Here is a 25,731-nt window from a genome sequence, read left to right on the forward strand (position 1 = left end):
CCTGCTCAGATGTTGAGGCACCTGGTGTGTGACTGAGCAGGTGGCGGTTTCTCTTGGGGACGGTCGGGCTGCTTACCGGAATGGCTCAGTAACACCCGTGTTCTTCCGCGAAGGTGGACGCGACCACTGCCCATCGGATCGATGGCCTGACGGCGCTGAGCATGGACCGCAGCGGCCTCATTCGGGAAGGGCTCCGGGTCCCGGGCAACATCGTGTACTCCAGCCTGTGCGGCCTGGGCTCCGAGAAAGGCCGGGAGGCTGCCGCGAGCTCCCTCGGCGGCCTCGGCTTCTCTTCCGAAAGAAACCCGGAGGTGCAGTTCAAACCCAACACCCCCGAGACGGTGGAGGCCTCCGCCGTCTCAGGAAAAGCCCCCAATGGCTTCAGTGCCATCTACAAGACGCCACCCGGAATACAAAAGGGCGCCGTGCCCCCAGCAGAGGCGCTGGGCTTGGACCGGCCGGCCGGCGACAAGCAGGGCCCTCTCAACATCAATGGTGCTAGCTACCTGCGGCTGCCCTGGGTCAACCCCTACATGGAGGGGGCCACGCCAGCCATCTACCCCTTCCTGGACTCGCCAAACAAGTACCCCCTGAACATGTACAAGGCCTTGCTACCTCAGCAGTCCTACAGCCTGGCCCAGCCGCTCTACTCCCCCGTCTGCACCAACGGGGAGCGCTTCCTCTACCTGCCGCCGCCCCACTACGTCAGCCCCCACATCCCCTCGTCCCTGGCTTCGCCCATGAGGCTCTCGACGCCTTCGGCCTCCCCGGCCATCCCCCCTCTGGTCCACTGCGCCGACAAGAGCCTGCCCTGGAAGATGGGCGTCAACCCGGGGAACCCCGTCGATTCCCACGCCTACCCCCACATCCAGAACAGCAAGCAGCCCCGGGTGCCGTCCGCCAAGCCGGTGAGCAGCGGCCTGCCCGGGGACGCGGCGCTCCTGCTGCCGCCCTCGCCTCGGCCTTCACCCCGAGTCCACCTGCCCTCGCAGCCCACAGTGGACACCTACTCGGAGTTCCACAAGCATTACGCCCGGATCTCCACGTCGCCCTCCATCACCCTGTCGAAGCCATACATGACGGTCAGCGGAGACTTCCCTGTGGCCAGGCTCGCCAAGTACCCGAAGGCGGCGGAGGGGGCGGACGGCGCGCAGCCGGGGCCTGGGCACACTCGGAAAACGGCGGGTCAGGACAGGAAGGACGGGGGCTCCCCTCCTCTCTTGGAGAAGCAGACGATTACCAAAGACGTCACCGATAAGCCGCTGGACTTGTCCTCGAAGGTGGTGGACGCGGACGCGTCCAAGGCCGAGCACCTCAAGAAGATGGCTCCCACGGTGCTGGTCCACAGCAGAGCCGCGAGCGGCCTCGTGCTGGCCGGGGGCGAGATGCCCAAGGAGACCTTGTCCCCTCCGGGGAGCGGCTGCGCCATCTATAGATCCGAGATCATCAGCACGGCGCCCTCGTCCTGGGTGGTGCCCGGGCCCAGCCCCAGCGAGGAGAACGGTGGCAAGGGCCTGCCGCTCAAAAACAAGGCCCTGGACTGGGCCATCCCGCAGCAGCGGAGCTCCTCCTGCCCCCGCATGGGCGGCACCGACACCGTGGTCACTAATGTCTCGGGGGCGGTATCCAGCGCGGGCCGCCCGGCCTCCGCGTCGCCAGCCCCCAATGCCAACGCCAACGCCAACGCCGATGGCGGCAAGACCAGCAGGAGCTCCGTGGACACCACGCCGTCCGTCATCCAGCACGTGGGCCAGCCCCAGACCACGGCCGCCAAGCACAGCGGGGCCAGCAGCAAGGGCGCCAAAGCCAGCAACCCGGACCCGAGCTTCAAAGCGAGCGAGAACGGCCTCCCGCCCAGCTCCATCTTCCTCTCGCCAAACGAGGCGTTCAGGTCCCCACCCATCCCCTACCCCAGGAGCTACCTCCCCTACCCGGCGCCCGAGGGCATTGCGATCAGCCCCCTCTCCTTACACGGCAAGGGACCTGTGTACCCTCACCCGGTTTTGTTGCCCAACGGCAGTCTCTTTCCCGGGCACCTGGCCCCCAAGCCCGGCCTGCCCTACGGGCTGCCCACCGGCCGGCCGGAGTTTGTGACCTACCAGGACGCGCTGGGGTTGGGCATGGTGCACCCCATGTTGATCCCTCACACGCCCATAGAGATCACGAAGGAGGAGAAGCCGGAGAGGCGGTCCCGGTCCCACGAGAGAGGCCGCTACGAGGACCCGACCCTCCGGAGCCGCTTCTCCGAGATGCTGGAAGCCAGCAGCACCAAGTTACACCCAGACGTCCCCACCGACAAGACCCTGAAGCCCAGCCCCGGCTGGAATCCAAGCAAAACCGTCATCAAGAGCGACAAGCTCGTCTATGTGGACCTCCTTCGGGAAGAGTCAGACACTAAACCCGACACGAACGCGTCCAAACCCGCCTTTGCAGCCGACAGCATCGGCCAGACCGCCGAGCCCGCCAAGCCCCCGGCCGACCCGGCCCTGCAGTCGCACCGCGACTTCCTGGCGCTGAGAGAGGAGCTGGGGCGCATCAGTGACTTCCATGAAGCCTATGCCTTCAAACAGGCCCCGGGCCAGTCCGTCTTCGGCTTAAGCAAGGACAGCGTGTCAGTGGGCGCCAGCAAGGACAGCCTGGGGGTGCCGGTCTCCGCCCCGTTCCTGGAGCCGACACTAGGGAGCGATGGCCCGGCTGTAACTTTTGGTAAAACCCAAGAGGACCCCAAACCGTTTTGTGTGGGCGGCGCCCCACCCAGCGTGGACGTCACCCCCACCTATACCAAAGATGGAGCTGAGGAGGCAGAGTCTGATGGCAAAGTGCTGAAACCGAAGCCATCGAAGCTGGCCAAGAGGATCGCCAACTCCGCTGGTTACGTGGGTGACAGATTCAAGTGTGTCACTACCGAACTGTACGCAGACTCCAGTCAGCTGAGCCGGGAGCAGCGGGCATTGCAGGTGAGCCCCACACCCGAATCTCAGGGACTTGACCAGTTGTCAGCTTTTTAATGTGTGAAGGGACCGGGGGGCGGCCTGGTAGGGCAGGTGTGGCTATGAAGCTTATGGTAATTTAAATGTATGCAAGGTGGCTAGCGAGGGGACGTGAGGGGTGGCACGGAGGAGGTTCGTGTGCCTGGTTATTTGAGGTTATTCTGTAGATTTTAAGAACTCCACTCAGATGCCGATAAAGGAAGTTAATGATTGTGAAGGCTATCTAGAGACTGCATGACGTTTACCTATCAGTTGCTTTAATTTCTCTGCCGTTACTGTACGTTAAACGAATATGCCTAGAATGCCTTACGCGCTACTTCGTAGAGGTGTGTAGCAGCCGCATGTCTGTGGGATTCGTGCAATTTTTTTTCACCAAAAACAGAAAAGCTCGCTTTAAGGGATAGAGGATGTATTTAACTTGCTAGTGAATGATAGATGTTGTATAGGAATTTCCTTAAGATATTTTACTTTTAATTAAAAGATAAATAAAGCCAAATTGTTTGTGCAATGTTAAGAGAAAAAATTTAGTTTATGCTTATAAAAATGGATGAAGTTATCTAAATGATCCATTGAGTGCCCATTTTAATTACATAGATGGAAGGATTACAAGAGGACAGTATTTTATGTCTACCCGCTGCTTACTGTGAGGTCAGTTCTTCAAATTTTTATTACTAGAATCTTCCATAAACCTTTTGAGTTAAATTTCATTTCCAAATACCAAGGGAAGTTTGTGGGCCATGGTCGTCTTTATTCATTGTGCACTTTTTCTTTTCTGTTGTGTTTTTGTTTTCGTTTTCTTTGCGTTGTGTTTTCTGTTTTATTTACCTTCCAGAGAGAATGTCTGTCTCTATGCAATAGTGTATGTATGGCTATACATACACAGCGCATACGTATCTATACATATGGCTTTATGGATAAAGAATGTGTGACTACTTACATATAGATCCTCTTAAATTTTTATCTGTTAAATTTTAAAATATCTCAGTTGTATCATAAATTGTGGTTGGTTTTGGGCACACTTTTCTTTGAAAATCCTTTCCTTTAAGGTAAGGCAAATGAAATAGCTTTTATGGTAAGGTGTTGTGTTTTTTTTCCGTCTTCGTTCTCTTTCTAGCGTGCAATGATGCGCTTCTCAGAGTTGGAGATGAAAGAGAGAGAAGGTGTGCACCCAACAACCAAAGACCCCGAGGTGTGCAAGTTCAGCCCTGCCGAGTGGGAAAGCTTGAAAGGAAATCAGGACAAAAAGCCAAAGTTGGTCGCCCTGGAGGAGGCCATTGCTGACCAGAATAACAGTGAGAGATGTAAGTGACCCCGCGTGGCTTGTGTGGGGGACCGCGCAGGGAGCCTTTTGAACCTTCTGGCGTCCAGGGATGGGGCACCCATGGAAGACTGTTCCCTGTAGTTAGTAACAGTCTAGTACAGCATAGCAGAGGAACGGCAGCCGGAGGCTAAGTGTAAGGTGTGGCGCATGGATGTTCTTTGTTGTGGCAGCGGAATGACACTTCCAGCCAGAAGTGGCTCCCGCCACCGCAGGGACAGTCTGGTCTGGAACAGAGAGGGCTTGTGCGCTCCCAAACGCAGAGGTTTTGTTTAAGTGGGGTGAGCAGACTCCTTTTCTGTGGCGGGCGTGCTTGCCATCGTTGGGAGGCGACCGTGCAATGCAAGGACACCGTGTCAATGAAGGGCTTCTTCCCACTAGACAGAGAGCGTTTCATGTTTTGGAGGCAAAATGTGGAGAGGAAGCTCGTGCTTTCCTCCAGCCACTCATCAGTCCCAGCAGCTGGGCCTCTGCTGCCGTGGCCTTTGGGGTTTGCTCACATGACTTCTCTGCCCAATGCGTTGGTGATGGGGAATGAGGGCGTTTTGAGAGAGTGGGTGCAAAATCCCGCCCCAAGACAGGACAGTCCGGGATGATGGGTGCAATCTCTGTGCCATTAAATGCCATAGGTTTGCCATTCCTCCGCACACTTGGTTCAGGGGCGCCTGATGGGGTTTGGGAGGATTTGTGGCCTGGGAGAGCTCACCTTTGGGGCCAGCAGCAGCCTGTGGCCGGGGTTCTGGGGAGGCCACACCGGGACCAATGTGTCCTACGTTCGTCCAGGAGAAGGGCGCTGCCGTTGCTGGTGGAAGTGAAGGTGTCCTTGTTCCTGGTGGAAGTGGGCAAGGCCGGCTCAGGGGCAGGTGCTTCTTCGAAGATGAAGGAGTGGGAATGGCCCCTGGGGGCAGGGAAAAGGTTGGGGAGGGCGAGCGGCTCAGTTTTAAAGATAGGGGGCAGCGGGCTGGGTTCATTCAGCTGCACATGAATGACCCTTATGGACTTTTTTTCTCCTTCCGGCCCTTGTGGCTTGAGCCCATGTGGGCTTGGTCCCCCCCCGACCCCCACCCCCCCATTGGTTCTCTTCTCATGAGAGCGCTGTGGCTGAGAGCCGAGCTCTGAGCACGTGGGGGCTGGAGCAGGCAGGGGTCAGAAAAGGGGGTACAGGAGCTTCTAAGATGGTGGGTGCAGCCTGCGCGGAGGGGCTGGCTCAGGGAAGGTGAATGAACTTGAAGCACAATGACCAGGATTTTCACTCATTCTTTGCGAGGGAGGCGGCTGAGTGAGGTTTTTATTTTAGAAGTTCAACCGATGAGTCAGGAGGCCCTCAGCCCTGGACGTTTATGAATAGAAACCATCAGTGGCATTTGGAGGATGGGGCGGGCAGGAGGCGTGCGTCCATCTCGCCGCGAATGTGGAATGACGTCTCCTTTGCCAGTCCTTCGGCTGACGCAGCCCCAGGACCTGCTCAGTGGCTTCACCAAACTTCTCGCTGGGAAACTTGTCTCCTTTGAGTTGGGACCAGAGATGGCTGCGTCTCTCCCGTAGACAGTGTGTTCCCAAGCTCAGCCTTTGCTGGGGCCGCTGTGGTTACTGGCGAGGAGGGACTTTCGGTCACGGGCAGCCTTCCCACCTTGTACGGGGCTCACCGGGCCTGGCTCACCAGTGGCGAGGGTGCTTTGTTGCCACGGTGACTTGTAAATGTTGCCATGGCAATGCTGCTGCGAAATAATGCTATGGCATAACAATGATAAATTATGGGATGTATGTGCTGAGTCATATGACCAGGCTGCAGGGATGAAGTAAGTGTTAAACCACAAACAACACGGCCACATCACATCTGCTTTACACCAAGTGGCCGAGCGCACATGGCTTCCCACTTGTGGAAGGGCCAAGAGCAGCTATCGCCCCATCTCCTCTGGCCTCCAGGGCGAGCCTGTGGCTTGTGGTTGGAGAGACTCATGTAAGAGCCGCAGGGCGGTGCGCAGGAATGCGACCTGGAGCCTCGGCCCCGAGCTGGCGGCCATGCGTGTCTCGGCGGTCAGGGCCCTCCTGCGGGTTATTCCTGGCCTGAGTGAGGTCTTGGAGTCAGCGGGGAACTGGGCTCTTTGCCCGAGGGGCCTAGAGGATGGGGAAGGGTGGATGCACTCCGTTTGGGAAACAATCCTTGTACGAAATGGGGAAGAAAGCAACTAAAGTGTATGTGTTTATGTGGGGGGGTGGGAAATGTCAGTGAGCCCCGGCTTTAGGAATGCGGGGTTCCTGAGGACAGTTCAGGAGGAGCCACAGACATCACCCTGCAGGGCCCCTTGGGGACAGGGCCGGAGTGGCCTGCCCGGAAGCGCCACTCGGGCCGTGCGGGGATGGCAGGCGTGTGCGTGGCTGGCTCCCCGTCCTGGGGGCTGAAGGGGCACCCTCGGCACCCAGGCAGCCTGACGGGCTGGGGAGGGCCCAGTCACTGCCTGACCGTGGCCTTGAAAGGCGTGTGTCATCACCCTGTCACCTCTGCCTTCCAACCACCTGGTTTGAACATCTTTCCTATCTAAAGCGGGGGGGCGGGGGGGGGGGGGGAAGTACACTTTAAGATTGTACGTGGTGGTGGTTAAGAAAACCCTTACCGTTTCCCACGGGTCCCCAGGCCCTCCCCGGGGCTCCCTGGCATGGCCGAGTGGACCAGCGAAGTCGAATGGTGTGACTAGGAGGGCACTTGTCCTTAAATGTCGTACATCTGGGGCTGCGGTTCCGCCTGGAAGGAGAGGCTTGGGGTCCTTTTGTTAGAGCCATTTCTGCCGGCTTCCCCGGGGCGGCTGGGCCTGTTTATGAAGCCCGCCCGGGAGGCGGCTCGCGGTAATATCCCCGCTTTACAGCTGAAGGGGGCCCGGCTGTAAAGCGGCGCTGTTACTGCCGGAGCCGCTAAGAGGGTCACGGAGCACAGAGAGTCGCAGCCGCGCTGCACGGGCCGAAGATTGGGGTGAGCTGTGGCTCTGCCAGCTTTGTGTTGGGGTGCTGCCCACCGATCCTTTGCGAGAGTAGACGCGGCTCCCACGGCCCCTCTTACGGGGCCCAGCATTAAGAGCCCAGGCTAGCCAGGGCCAGGATGACACTTGTCCCCACGACTGATTGCCACTGAACCCCGGGAATGCCCCCAAGAGAAGGCTGAGCGGGGGACCAGCAGGGCTGGTCAGCATGGAGGTGACATTGGAAGCGGTCAGCGTGTGAGAAGTGTGTTGATTTCGCCCGGAAATGGATATGGATGGTGTCATTAGCTCAGTGTTATCGAAGTACCACGCTCCTTCCCCGGTGATGCGCAGGTCCGTTGGGGGGAGCACCCGAACATCACCATGGTGGTTTGGGAATTGTTTGTGTGTGACAAAAACTGAGGACAGCCAAGTAGCCGGTCGGGGATGGGCGCCACGTGGAGCAGAAAGAGCAGACGTGGCGCAGGCAGCGTTGCAGTGAGCAGTTCAGCCAGTGCTGGCCTCGCGTGCAGAGGGGTGACCTGGCGGAGAGAGAGAGGGGTGGCATCCTGCCTTGGGAAGGTCCTTAGATGCCTGCCTGTGAGGGACGCCACGGAGGAGTGCCAGGGGGGGTGACTCCGTCCTGTGGGTGTGCATGGCGTTGCTGAGGGCCGGGCTTGGGGGGGGGGGGGCTTAGATTTCCTTCTGGACAGGACATGGGGGCAGCTCCTTGGTGCAGCGATGCGCTTCCCCCTCCTCCTGAGGTGTGTGTGAGAGAGAACAGAGGGGAGGGATCAGGTGGAGTTCCTAGACATTGAACTTGACCCTGTGTGTGGGCCACACCCCTCCTCCCAGTGCCCTTGGTCTCCCAGCCTCCCCGGTCCCCAACGCTCCCCCATCCCTCTTCCTTCACCATCTCCCCTGTTACCCAAGAGGATCTTGCTTTGGGGTCACCCATCCTCTGTGAGAAAAGACCCTGATCGCCATCATTGGCCTGCCTGCTCCCCAATCCTGCTTTCTCACGGTGACCTGGGGGCCTTCATTTCTGTGTCGCTGTCCCCCCCCCCTCCCCCAGGCGAATATGGTGTTGGAAACAAACACGACCCCTTCGAGCCCCCGGAGAACAAGGACCTGTCCCTGGAGAAGTACTTTGCGGACAGGCAGCCCGTGAGCGAGCCGCCCGGCGAGCAGGCCGCCGCGGATGTGCCGGGCAGCCCCGCCCTGCAGCTGGACAGAAAGCGCAAAGCCTCGGGTGACAGCACCCACACGGAGGCCCCTGGAGAGGAGCTGTCAGAGGACCCGCTGCTGAAAGCCAAGCGCAGGCGGGTCTCCAAAGGTGAGCGCGGTCAGCGTCGGCTGCCTGCGTAGCGGCCCCCGGGGCGTCACGGGGTGGTGCAATGGATGCTTCTGGCGCTACCCTAGAGCCCTGGGGAACCCGCTCATACCCCCTCCCCCAAAGCCAGAGGCAGAGCTAGTGCCCCCCCTCCTCCCCTCCCCCACCCCCGTTAGTGATGGGTAAGACAGTTGGTTCCCCCTCCCGGGGGGGCTTTTTGATTAATTTGTAGTTATTTCTCCATTAGATGACTGGCCCGAGAGGGAAATGACAAACAGTTCCTCTAACCACTTAGAAGAGCCACATTATAGTGAGCTGGCCAACCTGAAGGTGTGCATTGAATTAACAGGGCTGCATCCTAAAAAGCGACGCCATTTGCTGCACCTTAGAGAGCAGTGGGAGCAGCAGGTGTCAGCAGCAGAGAGCAAACCTGGCCGGCAGGGCAGGAAGGAAGTGACCCAGGCCGGTCAGCCTGAGGCCACTGCCCAGGGCAATAGCCTCTCCGAAGAGAAGCCTGTCAGGAAAAGGGCAGAGACCAAAGGCAACAGAAGCTGGGCGGACGAGGCCCTCAAGTCCAGTGACAATGAGCCAGGTAAGCAGAGGCCACCCCGGAGCGGGGGAAGGGCCCTCGAGGGGGACCTGAGCGGCCTCAGGGGGTGCTTTCCTGAGGTCCTTCCAGCCCCGGTACTTCCTTCTGGAATGTACAGTGAGGAGCTCAGCTGAGAGGAGGCAGCTGGACTTCCTGGGTTGCTCCTCACCCGGGAGGCTGAGTGGCCGTCGGGTCCTGAGCACCCGGATTGGCCCTCCTTGGGGACGGTGTAGGTTCCCGGGCCCCGTGGGGTGGGAGCCAGAGAGCCCCCCCAGAGTGGGCTTCTGCCCTTTTGTCCCGGCCCCTGGAGACACTCACCAGTGTTTCGTGGGTTAACCTATTGGATGCCTGGATGGGGGCTAATTAAAATATTAATGCTTTGAAAACGGAATTGGTATATCTTTAAAACCCGAAGCCACTCTGGCGAGGGGCCGCTAACAATGGGCTTTTCTCCGCACCGGCTGCAGCTCGGTAACGCCCGCGTCTCCCCCCTCTCGCCCCCGCCGGATCTAGGTTTGCCTGTGTTCGCGGGCTCTCCGCCCATGAAGGGCCTTTCATCCACCAATGTGAGCGGCAAAAAGCAGACTCAGCCAAGCTGCACGCCAGCCTCGAGGCCGCCTGCCAAGCATCCGAAAATTAAAGAAAACCCGAAGACAGATGTGCTGTGCACGGACGAGGAGGAGGACTGCCAGGCCGCGCTGCTGCAGAAGTACACCGACGGCGGCGGCGAGAAGCCGTCCGGGAAGAGGCTGTGCAAGACCAAGCACCTGATCCCCCAGGAGCCGCGCCGCAGCCTGCCGCTGCCTGGGGACTACTACGTGGACAACGCTGACGGCAAGGTACCTCTGCCCCTCGCCGGCCCCTGGGCCTAGGGGGACACCTGCTTCTGGGGACAAAGCTTTCCTATGCCTGCACTCCGTTCCCGGGGTCACTGCCCCATCGTGGGGGGCATGTGCTCTGGGTGGTAGTGAAGTGTCAAACCAGTGAGAATGAAATCCCTGCCCCCAGCACCCCTCCCCCAAACCAAAGCGGGAAATTGCCCGCCTTAACACGTGTGCGCTGCCTGCTTCTGTGACAGGTGACCGTCCGGAGAGTCCGAAAGCGGCCCGAGTCCAGTTCCGACTACGATCTGTCACCGGCTAAGCAGGACCAGAAGCCCTTTGACCGTTTGCAACAACTGCTGCCAGCGTCGCAGTCCTCCCAGCTGCCTCGCTCCAGCTCCCCTCCCGAGGCCACGCAGTCACGCCCCATGCCCCCCGAGGCGCGGAGACTTATTGTCAATAAGAACGCGGGCGAGACCCTCCTGCAGCGCGCGGCCCGCCTGGGCTACGAGGTCAGTGTCCCTGGGGCCCTGGGTTCCCCAGCCCCCTGGCTGCTGACGGTGGGGGAGGGGGGAGCGGCGCCAGGTGGGGTGGCCCGCAGGAGGTTGGGAGTCGCCGGCTCCTTTGCCGGCTCTCTCTGGTGGCCTGTTCTGTCGCGGCGCGAAAAGAAAGACCTCTGATGTTCAGTCCTTGTCCAGGCACGCAGGCTGCTTGGCATCCTTCCATCCCGCTCACTTATCTCTGATATGAAATCTGACATAACCCAGGGCTTGGCGACTGGGGGAATTTTAATGAGCCCTTTTGGATTCTGATTAGCAAGGGGGAGAGAAGTTGCTGGCTCTGTTTTGGGTTGCGGGCAGGAAATGTCTGCAGGTAGGGGGTGGGGGAGACCTGAGCCCTCTTTCTGAGCATGACAGAGAATCCAAGGGCTGAGGATGAGGGGAGCTCGGGTTTTGCCCCGAAGTCACTGCCCTCACCCCATATCTCCATCTGGCATGCCTTCTATCGCTGTAGCAATATACAAAGCGAGATAGCGTGTGGGTTTCTAAGCCCGTATGACCCACAGTCACTCATTTCCCCCTTTCCACCTCTTCCCGTGGCGATCGCTAATGTTATCCCGCTCTCCGATGAGGAAACAGCCCCAGAGGGGTTAAATGACAACTTGTACAGGTAGTGAGTGATCCCACAGTCTGGCTCCGGAGCCCAGCCCCTCCCCCGCCTCCCGCCCCTCCCCCACCCCCTCTCCCAGGCCGGCTGGGCTCGCACTGGAATTGCCCTTTGCACAGCTAACCTCCGAGAGATAGATGACTCCCTCTGCCCCAGCGGCTCCCCCACCACGCCTGTCAGTTGAAATTGTGATGTAATAGCCCACAGGGCAAAGGCATTTTTTTTATGCTGGCATCAGCCCTCTGGGAGTTGGATGGGGAAAATAAAACGCAGCTCAGCAAGCTGCAAGAGGAGGTGTGGATAAGCTCCGGTGGCAGGCCCTGGTGGCTGAGGGCCGCAGGGTTTGTCTGCAGCTCTGGCTCCCACAGCCCGGCTCCCAAGGTGCAGGGAGCCCTCCCTGGTGGGGCTGCCTGGCCCCGGGCCCCTGAGGCATGACTCGGGGGGGGGGGGGGGGAAGCCTTTGGAAACGGCGCTTTCTTCGTTCGGGGCTACCTGGTTGCTGGTTGTATGTGCTTTGTTTTCGCCAACATGTCTGTGGTTGAGAAAAGGCACACGCCGGGGGTGGGGGGGGGGAGGGGAGGGGAGGCTGGAGGACAGCGTGCTCCACGTGTGTGGCTTTTGGGGTTCCTGGCCTTACCTTTGATCTTGGCATTGTTCCCACCAGAGACCTCAAGAGGCCCTTGTTGGCCCCTCCATGAAGCTCCCGTTGGGGTTTTGTAGGGCCGGTGGGACGGAGGCTTGGGCGACCATGGTGTTTGGGTACTAGGCCTTCGATGGCTCCTGAGACCTTGGGAATGTCTATGTCCCACGGCTGCTTCGATATGTAAATTGCGCAGGTCACTGCTTTGGGTGTTGAACATTTCACTGCTGGGTGAACGATTTCGACTTTGAACCCAACTTTCGAGGATTTCTTTAGGCAGAATTGACGTCAGGAGAGATGTGGCAATGGGAACCTTTGAAAGTTGCGGGACAATTTGCTTAACCGGGTAGAGGTGTCGTTTGGACGCCCAGGGCAGGGAGGGCTTTCCCGGAGTTGGTCTTTCCCGTCCTTACTTTCTGCTGAAGAGTCAGGTGCAGTCCGCGGCCGTCCGGGCTTTATGTCCTGCTAAGCTGTTTTATGTTCAACAGACTACTTGCTTGGCCAGAGACGCTCAAACCTTCCCTCCCAGTTAAGGCTTCTGGTTCTTAGGCTAAAAGGCCAATGTGCAGCCACATGCTTGTGCGTTTAGTGGCGATGGTTAAATTTTCTATGAATTGAATAAATCATGTTTTTTAAAAAGTTAATGAGGCATTTAATTAATTAACAATGTCGGGTTTATGGCCTTTATGGTTACATTTTGTGGTTAATGGCATTCGGCTTATAGCCGCTTAACACAGAACTGTCCAACGAAAACTGTGTGATTTTGTTTGGGAATGGGTGGGCCGCCCGGCAAGCGCTCCCATTTCTAGGGTAGAAAATAAACCGAGAAATGTATTGGGTGGACAGGCTTGGCTGGTCTCTCAGCCATTCCTCCAGCTGTTGGTGACAGCGCTTGCCAGCCATTTAGAGGCCAGCGCCCTCCCGGCCAGGAGAAGGTAGTCAGCCCACTTGACCCTGACAGAGGGCCTGCGGGTGCTTGTCACGGCTGGGTTGCGTCCCTCTCACTGGGGCCCTCTGGGGCCTTTTGAATCTTCCCAGCTGCCCAGCTCCCAAAAGCCCCGAGTTCTAGCTCCAGGACTGCATATTCATTGAACTTCAGGTTTAACTGCTCTGGACTTCGGTTTCCCCAAGTGTCGAATGAGAACAGTGCCATCTTCCTTACCTTCCTGGCACGTCATGGGTTACTGTGGCATGTCATGGGACAACAGAAGGCATGCTCATTTGGGGAAACGAGGAGTGCTGTGTACATAGCGACAGCAACGTGGCTGCGTTAGGACAGCCCGTGGCAGAACGGCTGGCCTGGCTGTGTGTTACTCCTGCCTCCTGCCACCCTCCCGGGAAGGAGTTGACTTGCCCGTCGGCTCTGCTGCCCTTTCATTTCTGGGTGCCCTCCGATCAGCCCTGGCAGCGACGAGGGTTTCCAGGTGAGGGCCATAATTGTCAGAGCAAATAAAGCCCGGGTGACAGGCCACCAGACAGGCCACCGGGCCCCGGGGAAATTGATCTGTGCACAGCAGTCAGTGGCGCTCAGACCTGATCCCAGACCACGTGACGGGGCCTCTCCCCGGCGGGGCACACAGCTCATTAGCTTGCAGCCGTCCGCTCCAGCCTGGCTGGGGAGGACCTGCTAAAAGAGCAGCAGCTTCATGCGGTATCCTGGATACCGGGGCTCGGGGCAGGTGGCCTGGGAGCCCAGAGGATTGTGGGCTTGCTGGCAGGTTAGGATCTGAAGGGAGAGCGCATTTGTGGGCATGCCTTGTCCCTTCCTCTTGTTTTTGGAAGGGAGCTGCCGCACTGACCTGAAGCGACAGGGCACCGCTGGCCGCGTTCGCCAGCACGCAGCCTTCGCTTCTCATGTGGAACATTCTGGTTAGCTCCCAAGTGGTGGGTCACCTTTGATTGACATGTCCTGGAAAGGGCATAGAGGAGTTGTCATGGAGAGGCCTGCTGTGACCCAGGCGGCTCCCCCCCGACCCAGTGGAGCATGTGTCGGGCCATCTCCTGGGCGTGGCTGGCAGGAAGAGAGGAAAGCATGTTTCTGTATTTGAAAACTTCCCTCGCCAAGGTAGTAACAATGAAACATGGAATAAAGGGCTGCTCTGCCCGCTAGGAGCGCGTCCTAGGACTGGGAACGCGCCAAAGAGTGAAAATCAGACAGCGATTCTGGGGCAGACGGTGGACACAGAACACCCTCTGAGAAAGGGCCAGCGTGTGGTATCTCAGTCCCTGTCGTTCGCCGAAGTAAACGTGAAAATGCTATTCATTCAGCCCCAAGTGGGGTGCAGGGTGAGGCAAAATGGGGGGGGGGGTGTATGTTTCCCTCTCACTCTACTCAACACACGAACAGGAGCGTGTGCGCCGCGGGCTGTACTTGTCCATGTGTCATCTAAGAGATTAGAAGCGGGACACCTCTGTCCTGGCCCAGCCAAGCCCTGGCCTGAGGCCTCAGCTAGCTGATGGCGTCCTCCCGCCGCCTTGAGAGCCTCCGTGACTCTCCTGTCTCAGGAGGAAACGGACACTGGGAGAAGTTCAAGGGTAGCTTGCCCAGGGCCAGGCTGCTGGTTTCACTGTCTCCATCGCTGAGCCCGTCACACGTGCTCTCGGACCCAAGGTGCATTGTGTGGCGCTCTGACGGCGGGCCCCCTTCGCTCCCCGCAGGAGGTGGTCTTGTACTGCTTGGAGAATAAGATTTGTGACGTGAACCACCGTGACAATGCCGGATACTGTGCCCTGCATGAAGCCTGTGCCAGGGGGTGGCTGAACATTGTGCGACACCTTCTTGAATACGGTGCTGACGTCAACTGCAGTGCCCAGGACGGAACCAGGTCAGTTGCGGGTCTTGCTGTCAGCCTGGCCCTGTGGGGCAGTATCTTTCTGGGCACGTGGGAAATCCCAGGGGGAAAGCTGGCGAGTGGCATGGAAGCGCATGGATGGTGGAATGGACCAGAGCTTTCTGGCAAATTTAGGTAGAGCTTTCAAAGTCTGCAATGTTCCCACAGACAAAGTCTGAAAATGTCGAGCCTGCCTGAGTAATTGGAGGTGTTGCCCTTTAAGACCCCATACTCTTCATCAGCATCTATTGAATTGCAGCATTTAAAATATCCTGGAGCCGACAGTCCCAGAGTCCAAACAGGGCCACTGCCACCGGCTTGGTGTAGGATCTGCCCGGGCCACACACATCCATAGCCCGTGCACCCTGTCCTTGACCTTGGTTCATGGGGTGCTGCTGGGAGGCGTGGCACGGGGCCTTCCCTGACGGTCACAACAGCAGCAAAAGCGAAACGTGTTTGGTGGTTTACGGTTTCCAAATAGCATTCCCCATTCGTGGACACTGGTGAGAGGGCCTTGCACCTTCTGGTGGGTTTTTTTAAAAAACAGACTAGGCTTTTTTATTTGTTATTATTTATTTGTTTATTTTATTGCTTTCAGAGAGGAAGGGAGGGAGAGAGAGAGAGAGAGAAACACCAATGATGAGAGAGAATCATGGATCGGCTGCCTCCTGCATGCCCCACACTGGGACTGAGCTCACAACTCAGGCATGTGCCCTGACTGGGAATCAAACCGTGACTTTTTGATTCATAGGTCAACGCTCACCCACTGACCCCCGCCGGCCGGGCTGGGCCTTTTTTTATACCAGCATAGGGATTGCTTGTATTGGCTTCCTAACGGTGGGCTTTTTCTCTTGAAAGTTATCTTAACTACTTAAGTTTATTGAAAACGTGGGGTTTTTTTTTTGTTTGTTTGTTTTTAATATATTTTATTGACCTTTTACAGAGAGGAAGGGAGAGGGAGAGAGAGCTAGAAACATCGATGAGAGAGAAACATCGATCAGCTGCCTCCTGCACACCTCCCACTGGGGATGTGCCCGCAACCAAGGTACATGCCCTTGACCGGAATCAAACCTGGGACCCTTCAGTCCGCAGGCCGACGCTCTATCCACTGAGCCACACCGGTCAGGGTATTGAAAACGTTTTTATTTCGCCTTGTGTCCCTCCTGAGGCCCTGGATCAGGTACATTTGCATTTGAGAATTGGGCCTGGAATAGTAGACACGTTCCTTGACCTTGGGCCAGTCACTGCCTCAGTTTCCCTCTCTGGAATGTCAGGACTGTTAGAGGCCAGCGTTGCGCGCGGGAGCTGACCCTCTGCCCGTGTCCCCCAGGCCCCTCCACGATGCAGTCGAGAATGACCACCTGGCGATCGTCCGCCTGCTCCTCTCCTATGGTGCTGACCCCACTTTGGCCACGTACTCAGGTAGAACCATCATGAAGATGACGCACAGCGAACTCATGGAAAGGTTTTTAACAGGTACGACCCAGTTCAGGCGGTGGCCCCATTCAAACCCCAGGGTGGGGATTCCCTGCCTCGTTTACTCAGTGGGTCACGCAGTGTCAAGTTAGTTTTGGAAAGAACAGATACGGAATCCAAAGAGGGGGTGCCAGCTTTATTTTTGCCTGTGAGGGCGGAAAAAATTCTTAGCTTGCCCCGCTAGCTTTTGTTTGCTGGGCGAGGGGCCGATGAGGGCGAGGGGGGACCCATCCCTGGTCGGGAGGGGGCGGGCAGGGAACGGTGTGGGAGAGGACGCGCCCTGGGTGGACTGGGGGTGCGGTGCCTCCCGCACCCGGTTCTCACCAGCAGCTTTACCCTCTTTCTCTCCAGACTATCTGAAAGACCTGCAGGGCCGCAGCGACGAGGACTCCAGCAGCTTCTGGGACTTTTACGGCAGCTCCGTGTGTGGTGAGCAGCATCGCTCTCTCTGGTTCAGTGGGCCGTTTCTCTGCCGGGGGTGCGGGCGTGGGGTCCTTCTCTGATCGGACACAGTCTGGCTGTGACTGATGCCATTCTCTCTCGCTCTCTCGTTCGCCCTCCATTAGAGCCGGATGATGAAAGCGGATATGATGTGTTAGCGAACCCCCCGGGGCCAGAGGACCTGCAGGAGGATGACGAGGCCTACAGTGATGTGTTCGAATTTGAGTTTGCAGAAAGCCCCCTCTTACCATGTTACAACGTCCAAGTGTCGGTCGCTCAGGGGTGAGCATGGCTGTTGGGTGCTTGGGGACTGGCTCAGCTGCTCTCGGGAGGGCGGGAGTTAGAAATACCCTGGAACAGAGCAGGATGGGTGGGGGAGGGGATTGGAATGGGGCCACGGCATGGTTGGTAACTGCCCTCATCAGAACACGCCCCCAGAGCCCGGCCCGTGTGGCTCAGTGGTTGAGTGTCAACCTGTGAACCAGGAGGTCAGGGTTCGATTCCCGGTCAGGGCACAGGCCCGGGTGTGGGCTCCATCCCCAGTGTGGGGCGTGCAGGACGCAGCCGATCCATGATTCTCTCTCATCATGGATGTTTCTCTCTCTCTCCCTCTCCCTTTCTTTATGAAATCAATACAAATATATTATTTTAAAAAAGAATACACCCCCAGAGCTCAAAGCACATGCAAGTCAGTGACTGGAAGTTTACACTGTTGGAACCTTTAGTCACTAAACTCTTTGGAAAGGGATCCTAAGTCCCTCCAACAGGCCACCAAGGAGCCTTCCCGGGCACTGAGGTCCCGTCTGGCTCCCGTGGCCGGGCACTGCCCCTGTGCCCAAGGCCTGTGGCGGACCCGTGAGAAGACTGTTCTCCGCTGTGTGACATGGTGCTTAATGAGTAGCATCCTCCTCGGGCCCTGGGGCGGTACACAAGCATGCCCACGGTGACATTGTATCGGCAATAGGAATCCTAAATGTGACACCCCTTCGCAGACGCACTGCGGGCTGGGGGTGGGGGCGTGGGAAAGGGAAGGAGAGCCCCCCTCTGCCTTGAGGATGCTCTATCGGTGTGGGTGGAGGGGAGGAGAAATCAAAGCATTTCTTTGTGCCTTGGCCTCCTCCAGTGACTAGAGAGAGCGAGGACCTGAGTCAGTGTCCATCAGCGCCTGTGACGCGGCCGTTTGTGATGCGGCTCCGTCACAGCTGCTCCTCCCGCTTCTGGCTGAGTTGCTTGGGCCTCCCCAGGGGGCCTCTTATTTGTTTGTTCCTAATGTATTTTTATTGATTTCAGCGAGGAAGGGAGAGGGAGAGAGATAGAAACATCCTTGATGGGGGGGGATCATGAATCCGCTGCCTCCTGCACGCCCCCCACTGGGGGTGGAGCCCGCAACCCGGGCCTGGAATCGAACCCTGACCTCCTGGTTCCTAAGTCGACGCTCCACCACGGAGCCACGCTGGCCGGGCCCTAAGTGGCCTCTTGATAAAGGGAGATGCAGCCGGCAGGGAGTGGCAAGAAGTCGGTCCCCTCCTCTGGGTGGGAAGTGCCGGGGGAAGTGGTGTCCAGGCGGCGGGAGTGGCCCCTGCCTGTGCCACCAGGGACCGAGCCCACCAGGGTGGCGGTTACCACTTGGCGAGCGCTTGGCACGTCGCCAGACACTCGAACCGCTCCCCTTGCCGTCGCAGGCCTCGCAACTGGCTGCTGCTGTCGGACGTGCTGAAGAAGCTGAAGATGTCCTCGCGGATATTCCGCTGCAATTTCCCCAACGTGGAGATCGTCACCATCGCCGAGGCCGAGTTTTACCGCCAGGTTGCCGCGAGCCTCCTGTTCTCTTGCCCCAAAGACATGGAGGCCTTCAACCCGGAGAGCAAGGAGCTCCTGGATCTGGTCGAGTTCACGGGCGAGCTGCAGAGCCTGCTGGGCTCCACTGTGGAGTGGCTGCACCCCAGCGACACGGGCTCCGATGACTACTGGTGAGCCGGCCGGCGCCTGTACAGTGTGCCATAGTGTGAATCCCTGTGCATATGTGTCATATACGGCTATTTCTGTAAAGAAAGGACACTATTACATATGGAAATCTCTCTTCTTTATATAAGAGAAACGGCTCCAGTTGGAAGGACTTAGAAAGGTGGTTTTGTTTCCTTTTTAAACGTTTTAGTCCGTTTTTATGAAGCTGTTATAACGTTCCTTTCCTTTTCCATGCACACACGCTTTGGGATATGTTTGTGGGGGTTTTTTTTGTTTTTGTTTTTGTTTTTTTGGTTTTTTTTTTTTTTTTTTTCCTTGCAAGATTTGTTTCTTTGCTTTTCTTTTTTAAGGAAAAAAAAAAAAAAAGATGAGGCAGGGAGCGCAACACTTTGATTTAATTTCCTACAAAGCTCCGACGGATGGCCGAAGCCGCAGCCATGGAGTGTGGCCGCAACTGTGTGGTTGGTTTGGGGGTGAATTCGGTGATGTTGTAATTTTATGTTTTGTTTACAGAGTACCTGCTCGGGTCAGGTAAATGCTACTGGATGCAGTCCAGTGGCGTGTAATATAAATTCAAACCATATCCACACACAACAACTAATTGTATGAAACTTTTATATCCTAATTTAAAAGCTGTGAAATTAGTTTTCACGCATCAAACCGGATTGTTTATATGTTTAAACATTTTATGCTCTTATTTAAAGAAGACTTTGAGCTATTTTTTTCTGTACCCTGTAAAATATTGAAAACTAACATAATATGTTGAGGTTGCTTGAAAATGTACATAAAACTAAAATTTTCTGAATTGTGTGTTTATGTTTGAAATCTGTGTTTTAACTTTGTAAGTAAATTCTCTGCCTTTGTATTTATATTTTACAAAAATTTTCTTAAAAGGCAATAAACCTGTTGAAGAAAGGAGAACATTGAAGTATGTTGTGTCTTATGTATTCCTAAAATGTCACAGATTTTTTAAAAAATCTTTATTGTTGAGAGTATTACAGATGTTCCTCCTTCCCCTCCCCCCCTCCCCCGCCATTGCCTCCCTCCACCTGGTTCCGCCCCACCCCATGCCTTCACCACCCTGTTGTCTGTGTCCATAGGTACGATCTTTGGTTAATCCCGCCCCCCCCCCTTCCCTCTGAGATTCGTCAGTCTGCTCCATGCTTCCATGCCTCAGATTCTGTTTTATTTACCAGTTTATTTTGTTCATTAGATTGATTCTTTATCTTGATTTTTAGATTTGATTGTTGATAGATCTGTATTTATTCCCATTTATTCACACTTTTTAATCTTTTTTTTTTTTTCTTCTTACTCTTCCTCTCCTTAAAGAATACCTTTCAACATTTCATATAATACTGATTTGGTGGTGATGAACTCCTTTAGCTTGTTCTTGTCTGTGAATCTCTTTATCTGCCCTTCCATTCTGAATGATATCTTTGCTGGGTAGAGTAATCTTGGTTGTAGGTTCTTACTATTCATCACATTGAAAATTTCTTGCCACTCCCGTCTGGCCTGCATAGTTTCTGTTGAGAAATCAGCTAACAGTCGTATGGGTGCTCCCTTGTAGGTAATTAACTGTTTTTCTCTTGCTGCTTTTAATATTCTCTCTTTGTCTTTTGCTCTTGGCATTTTAATTATGATGTGTCTTGGTGTGGTCCTCTTTGGATTCCTTTTGTTTGGGGTTCTCTGCGCTTCCTGGACTTGAAGTCTATTTCTTTCACCAGGTGGGGGAAGTTTTCTATCATTATTTCCCAGTGGCTCAGCCTCCCCAGTCACCTGAGCTGGGGGCCCTTTAGGTGTGTCCCTATGTGGGCTGTGTGCACAGTCTTGTAGTTGAGCCTTGATTGCTGTTGGTGTCTCTGGGAGGAGTTGACCTCCAGGCCAACTGGCTGTGAGGACGAGCTGCTGTGCAGGAGGGAGGCCCAGCTGAGAAGCAAGGCAGGCTGGTGCTAGAGCCGGGTCTTGGGCCTTTTATTGAGAGGTTTGGGGCATGTCACCAGCTGCAGCTTGTTTGAGAGCCAGGACTGGCCATTCATATGGAAAAGCTGCTGCAAACAACTTGGGCGGGGCTGCAAGTTGGATGGGGGCGGGGTCTCAGGGACTCACCAGGGCGGAGCTAACAGTGCGCTCCAGGTCAGTGGGGACTCAGGTAGGGCTGCCAGTCAGCCCAGGGACAGGGATAGTCCCAGCACAGGAACAATGACCCCTGCGAGCACCTGCGCCTTGGAGAAAGCCGCCCCTGAGTTCCTGCCCCGAGGCCAGACCGTCCAGCTCCTCCTGGGTCGCCTGGGTCCCCGGCGCTGGAACTGGGAAGAAGCCCGCCATGTAAGTTCATGCGCCAGCTCGTTAAGAGGAGCAGCTGGGTCCCCAGCAGCCTCTGTGTCACTGAGCCCCGATCCCGCTGGTTTTTACAGCCTGTCGTTGTGGGGACTTCTTCTCCCAGCTCTGGGACCCTGGGCTGGGTGTCTGGTGTGGGGCTGGGACCCCTTGCCGCTCTGGGTGGCCTCCGCAGAGAGGACCTCGCTCCCGATTGAAAGCAGCCCACGTGGGTGCGGCCCAGCCCGCTCCGCCCCTCCGCCAGGCTCCGCCTCTCCGCCAGGCTCTGCCCCTCCACCAGGCTCCGCCTCTCCACCAGGCCCCGCCCCTCCACCAGGCCCCGCCCCGCCACCAGGCCCCGCCCCGCCACCAGGCTCCGCCCCGCCACCAGTCCCGCCCCGCCACCAGGGTCCTGCGCTGCCCTCTTTGCTTCTCTAGTTGTGGGGCTTCCACTCAGCCAGCTTTCTGGCGGTTCTGGGCGATGGTTGTTCTGTATTTTAGTTGTAATTTAATGAGGTTGCGGGGGGCGACAAGTACAGGCGTTTGCCTGCGCTACCATCTTGGTTCCTCACAGGGGTTGGTGTGTTTTTTTTTAAGTGCTATTGATGGCAAATTTCCTCTAGATCAATGGTCGGCAAACTCATTAGTCAACAGAGCTAAATATCAACAGGACGATTGAAATTTCTTTGGAGAGCCGAATTTTTTAAACTTAAACTTCTTCTAATGTCACTTCTTCAAAATAGACTCGCCCAGGCCGTGGACTTTTGTGGAAAAGCCACACTCAAGGGGCCAAAGAGCTGCATGTGGCTCGCGAGCCGCAGTTTGCCGACCACGGCGCTAGATCACTGTAGGGCAATTTACAGTCTCTGAACCAAAGCAAACTGCAGGATTTCAGGGGAGTTATGCTCCGAATATGATTCGCAGTCTTACTCTGAAAGCCCAATGTGTGGCCCTGTATTTTGATGTGTCAAATCCTCATCTTCCCCCATCACCTTTGAAGCCCTCGTCAGGTTTTGCATTGCCTTTGGGCTTGCTGGACGGACTACAGTAGTTCCGTCCCGGCCAACTTTTTATCTTCAGGAGTGCTTTTCCAGAAACGGGGCTTTCGTTGTGTCTTTTCTCCCTCCAGACCTCATGGTTTTGGGTCACTTTCTGGGTCAAGTACAAACTGGCATGGCCCGATAGTCCAGGCCTATACCTTTGACCTCTCTGCTCCTCCACTGCTCTTACTTTTTCCAGCAGTTTCCATATTGTGGACTGTTACTTGGCCCTCCATTCCCGTCCCACTTGCTTTAAGGTCCTTCTTAGCTGCAGAGGTTAGAAAACGGAAAACTACTCAACTCCCTTGCCGCTAGGAATCTGTTCAGTCTGGAAAGCAGAGTAAGGTAGAGGCATCTTCTTAATCTAGTGGCTTCAGGGAGACACGCTGACCAGTTGGAGTGACTAGACCAGCCTTCCAACACTGGGTCTTCAGCTTTGTAGGTGGGAGTGGCAACAGCATTCTGATGCCCGGATGACCACCTCAGCCTATTGCTCTTGAACCCAGTGGTTCCGCTGTGGTCCCTGACTCATTCCCCTGGCTCTCCCAAAGACTTGATAACTTGTTTCAAGTTCATTTGCGTTCAGAATGCCCTGAGCACGTCCCAGACCAGCATTGAACCCTGAGAACATCTAGGCAGAGCAGACGAAGCGGGCTCTGGGGTCAGGGACAAAGCTGTGGATATTATGTGCTGGAAGGGAGTGTCTTGAAGTATGTGGAGGGGGAGGGGTCAGCAAACTCCTGCCTGGCAGAAAGCAGTGTGTGGCGTGAGCAAGGGAACCCCTTTTGGGGGAGAGTTGGGGTACCAAATGAAGCTTGGGATGCACAGAACGCAAAAGGCAGCTGACAAGTAAGTGGTTTTGGTCTATTAATTTTTCTGATTATAAAAAAATACACTTTTTTTAAAAAGCCCAAGCATCTTAGACATGGAGGCTCTTTGCCAGCCCAAGCCAGCCTTTCCTCCCACCCCCCACCCCACCGCAGAGTTAAAACCACTGTGAATCGTTTGCTGACTTTTTTAAGGAAGTCATTTCTGGCAGTGGAGTGATGGAGAGAATGAAATAAATAACAAGGCCAGTAAAATGGACTTGCAGAAATGATTTGAGCAACTTGGTCAGGAACCAGATTGTTTGAGATGGGAGACGGGAAGAAAAGGATACATAGTTTCCTACTGTTTACCCAGGGAACGGGGCGTTAGGCATACACGGTGTACTGGTTACTAATGTGGATTTTGTAATCAAAGAAAACACGATAATTTCAAGAGAAACATCAAAAGCGCTTTATTCAAAGGAATGTCCATCGCTAGCTACACATTTCCCCATCTTTCAGGTAATTTGTGGGTACCATCCCAATAGAACTTTTCTTGTTTTGAGGCAAACCATTCAGAGACCCTATTTCCACTTCTTCGTACATTTTGAAGTGCTGCTCAGAAAGTGCGTGTGCCATTGATCGGAACAAGTGGTAATCTGAAGGAGCGAGGTCTGGTGAATACAGCGGGTGGGTTAATACTTCCCAGGCAAGATCTTTTAACGTGTCTTTAACTGGTTTTGAAGTGTGTGATGGTGCATCATCATGAAGCAAAATTACTTTGCTGTGTCTTCTGGCACATTCTGGTCGTTTCACGATCAAAGCGTGGCTCAAATTGATTATTTGTTGTCAGTAGTGATCAGTATTAATGGTTTCACCTGGTTTGAGAAGCTCATAATGCACCACACCTTCCTGATCCCACCAAACGCAGAGCATTGTCTTCTTTCCGAAGCGATTTGGCCTTGCAGTCGATGTTGATGGTTGACCTGGATCAGCCCATGATTCTGTGCGTTTGGGATTCTCAAAATAAATCCACTTTTCATCGCCAGTCACAATTTGATGCAAAAAAGACTTTCTTTCTGCCGTTGAAGCAACGTTTTACTGATGACTTGTCCGTTTTCCATTTGTCTTTTGTTCAGTTGGTGTGGCACCCATTTTCCTTCCTTTAAAATCTTTCCCATTTGTTTGTAAACGATCAGAAATTGTTTGCTGGGCAACGTTTAATCTTTCTGTAAGTTGTTTTTGAGTTTGACACGCATCTTCATCCAATAATGCTTGTAATTGTTGGTCTTCAAACTTTTTCGGTTGACCTGGACGTTCTTTGTCTTTCACAACGAAATCATCACTTTTAAAGCATTTAAACCAGCGTTCACAAGTATCTTGAGATGGAGCATGTTCACCATAAGCTTCCCGAAGTATACGATCACTTACAGCAGCACTTTTCTTCAAAATAAAGTAATGAATTAGAACTTCCCGCAAATGCTCTTTTCTTGGCACAAAATTCAACATTTTTAAGCATAAAAATATCTATGATGGTAACACCTTCAGCACATTTGACACATGAAGTTTTGAAGCTTGCTGTCAATGGAACAAAATAGCCTGCATATCAAATCGCATATATATCAACATATGTGTAACTCCACCTAGTGAAAAAAATCCGCATTATTAACCGGTACACCTGGTAAACATATATCTGCTTTTAAAATTCCCTCTGGCCCTAACCGGGTTGGCTCAGTGGATAAAGTGTCAGCCTGGGGATTCAAGGGTCCCAGGTTCGATTCCGGTCAAGGGCATATACCTTGGTTGCGGGCACATCCCCAATGGGGAGTGTGCATGAGGCAGCTGATCGATGTTTCTCTCTCATCGATGTTTCTAGCTCTCTATCCCTCTCCCTTCCTCTCTGTAAAAAATCAATAAAATATATTTTTTTAAAAAAAAGATTTGACTTTGAGTCGTATAATGATAAACCAGAAGCAATGCCTAGGAATCAAAAAGGAAAATGAAAAAACCTAACTCTGTATTCCCTCGGTAGCACACGCAGACAGAAAACTATTCCTCCTGACTAAAACACAATAAATTGATTACATAACCCCTAGTGGGTTTACCCTAAGCCAGTGGTCGGCAAACTGCGGCTCGCGAGCCGCGGTTTGCCGCTCTGTTGACTAATGAGTTTGCCGACCACTGCCCTAAGCAAACACATGAAATTGTTCTCAGTAATCTCATCCTTGTGCTGAAACTGACCTTTTTGTGTTGTGAGATCAAGCGAAGGTGGTCGGTATTGTTGAGAGCTGGGATTTGGGGCATGGGAGGAAGGAAATGCGAATGTTACATTGCTGAGACGGATAGAGATTGTGGCGCTGAACTTGAATTAGAAGGATGGGAGCGCCGAAACCGGTGTGGCTCAGTGGATAGAGCGTCGGCCTGCAGACTGAAGGGTCCCAGGTTCGATTCCGGTCTAAGGGCACGTACCTTGGTTGCGGGCACATCCCCAGTGGGGGGTGTGCAGGGGGCAGCTGATGGATGTTTCTCTCTCATCGATGTTTCTAACTCTCTATCCCTCTCCCTTCCTCTCTGTAAAAAATCAATAAAATATATTTTAAAAAAAGAAGAAAATATAGTGTTTGCTTTTTATTTTTTTTATTTTTATTTTTATTTTTTAAATATATTTTATTGATATTTCACAGAGAGGAAGGGAGAGGGATAGAGAGTTAGAAACATTGATGAGAGAGAAACATCCATCAGCTGCCTCCTGCACACCTCCTACTGGGGATGTGCCCGCAACCAAGGTACATGCCCTTGACCGGAATCGAACCTGGGACCCTTCAGTCCGCAGGCCGACGCTCCATCCACTGAGCCAAACTGGTTTCAGCTAGTGTTTGCTTTTTTTAAAAAAAAAAAGAAGAAGAAGGATGGGAGCTTGTGCGTTGGTGACCATGGGGAGATTCAGGGAGAGTGGGATGCTTGGAGCGGGCATGCGGCCCCTCGCTTCTTCCCCTCTTCCATCCGGTTGTTCTCGAGCTTTATCTCTTTGTAAGAAACCTGTG

At 54.8% G+C, this 25,731-nt stretch overlaps 1 protein-coding gene across 2 annotated transcripts in view; it reads left to right on the forward strand.

Moving 5' to 3' along the window:
• BCOR (BCL6 corepressor) overlaps positions 1–19,439 on the forward strand; it is a 39,262-nt gene extending 19,823 nt beyond the window's left edge. The window contains exons 4-15 of one of the 2 annotated variants that reach the window (XM_080653959.1): positions 114–2,957; positions 3,585–3,638; positions 4,105–4,291; positions 8,338–8,598; positions 8,945–9,187; positions 9,698–10,023; positions 10,263–10,517; positions 14,471–14,637; positions 15,974–16,119; positions 16,471–16,548; positions 16,686–16,842; positions 18,243–19,439. In XM_080653959.1, coding sequence (XP_080510085.1) covers positions 114–2,957; positions 3,585–3,638; positions 4,105–4,291; positions 8,338–8,598; positions 8,945–9,187; positions 9,698–10,023; positions 10,263–10,517; positions 14,471–14,637; positions 15,974–16,119; positions 16,471–16,548; positions 16,686–16,842; positions 18,243–18,534 — 5,010 coding nt within the window. In that variant the 3' untranslated portion in view covers positions 18,535–19,439. The remainder of the gene's footprint in view (positions 1–113; positions 2,958–3,584; positions 3,639–4,104; positions 4,292–8,337; positions 8,599–8,944; positions 9,188–9,697; positions 10,024–10,262; positions 10,518–14,470; positions 14,638–15,973; positions 16,120–16,470; positions 16,549–16,685; positions 16,843–18,242) is intronic. The other variant, XM_080653960.1, reaches the window with a different exon arrangement.
• The last annotated feature ends 6,292 nt before the right edge of the window (positions 19,440–25,731 follow it).

The sequence above is a fragment of the Plecotus auritus genome, assembly GCF_963455305.1.
Source record: "Plecotus auritus genome assembly, chromosome: X".
NCBI classification, from domain to species: domain Eukaryota; kingdom Metazoa; phylum Chordata; class Mammalia; order Chiroptera; family Vespertilionidae; genus Plecotus; species Plecotus auritus.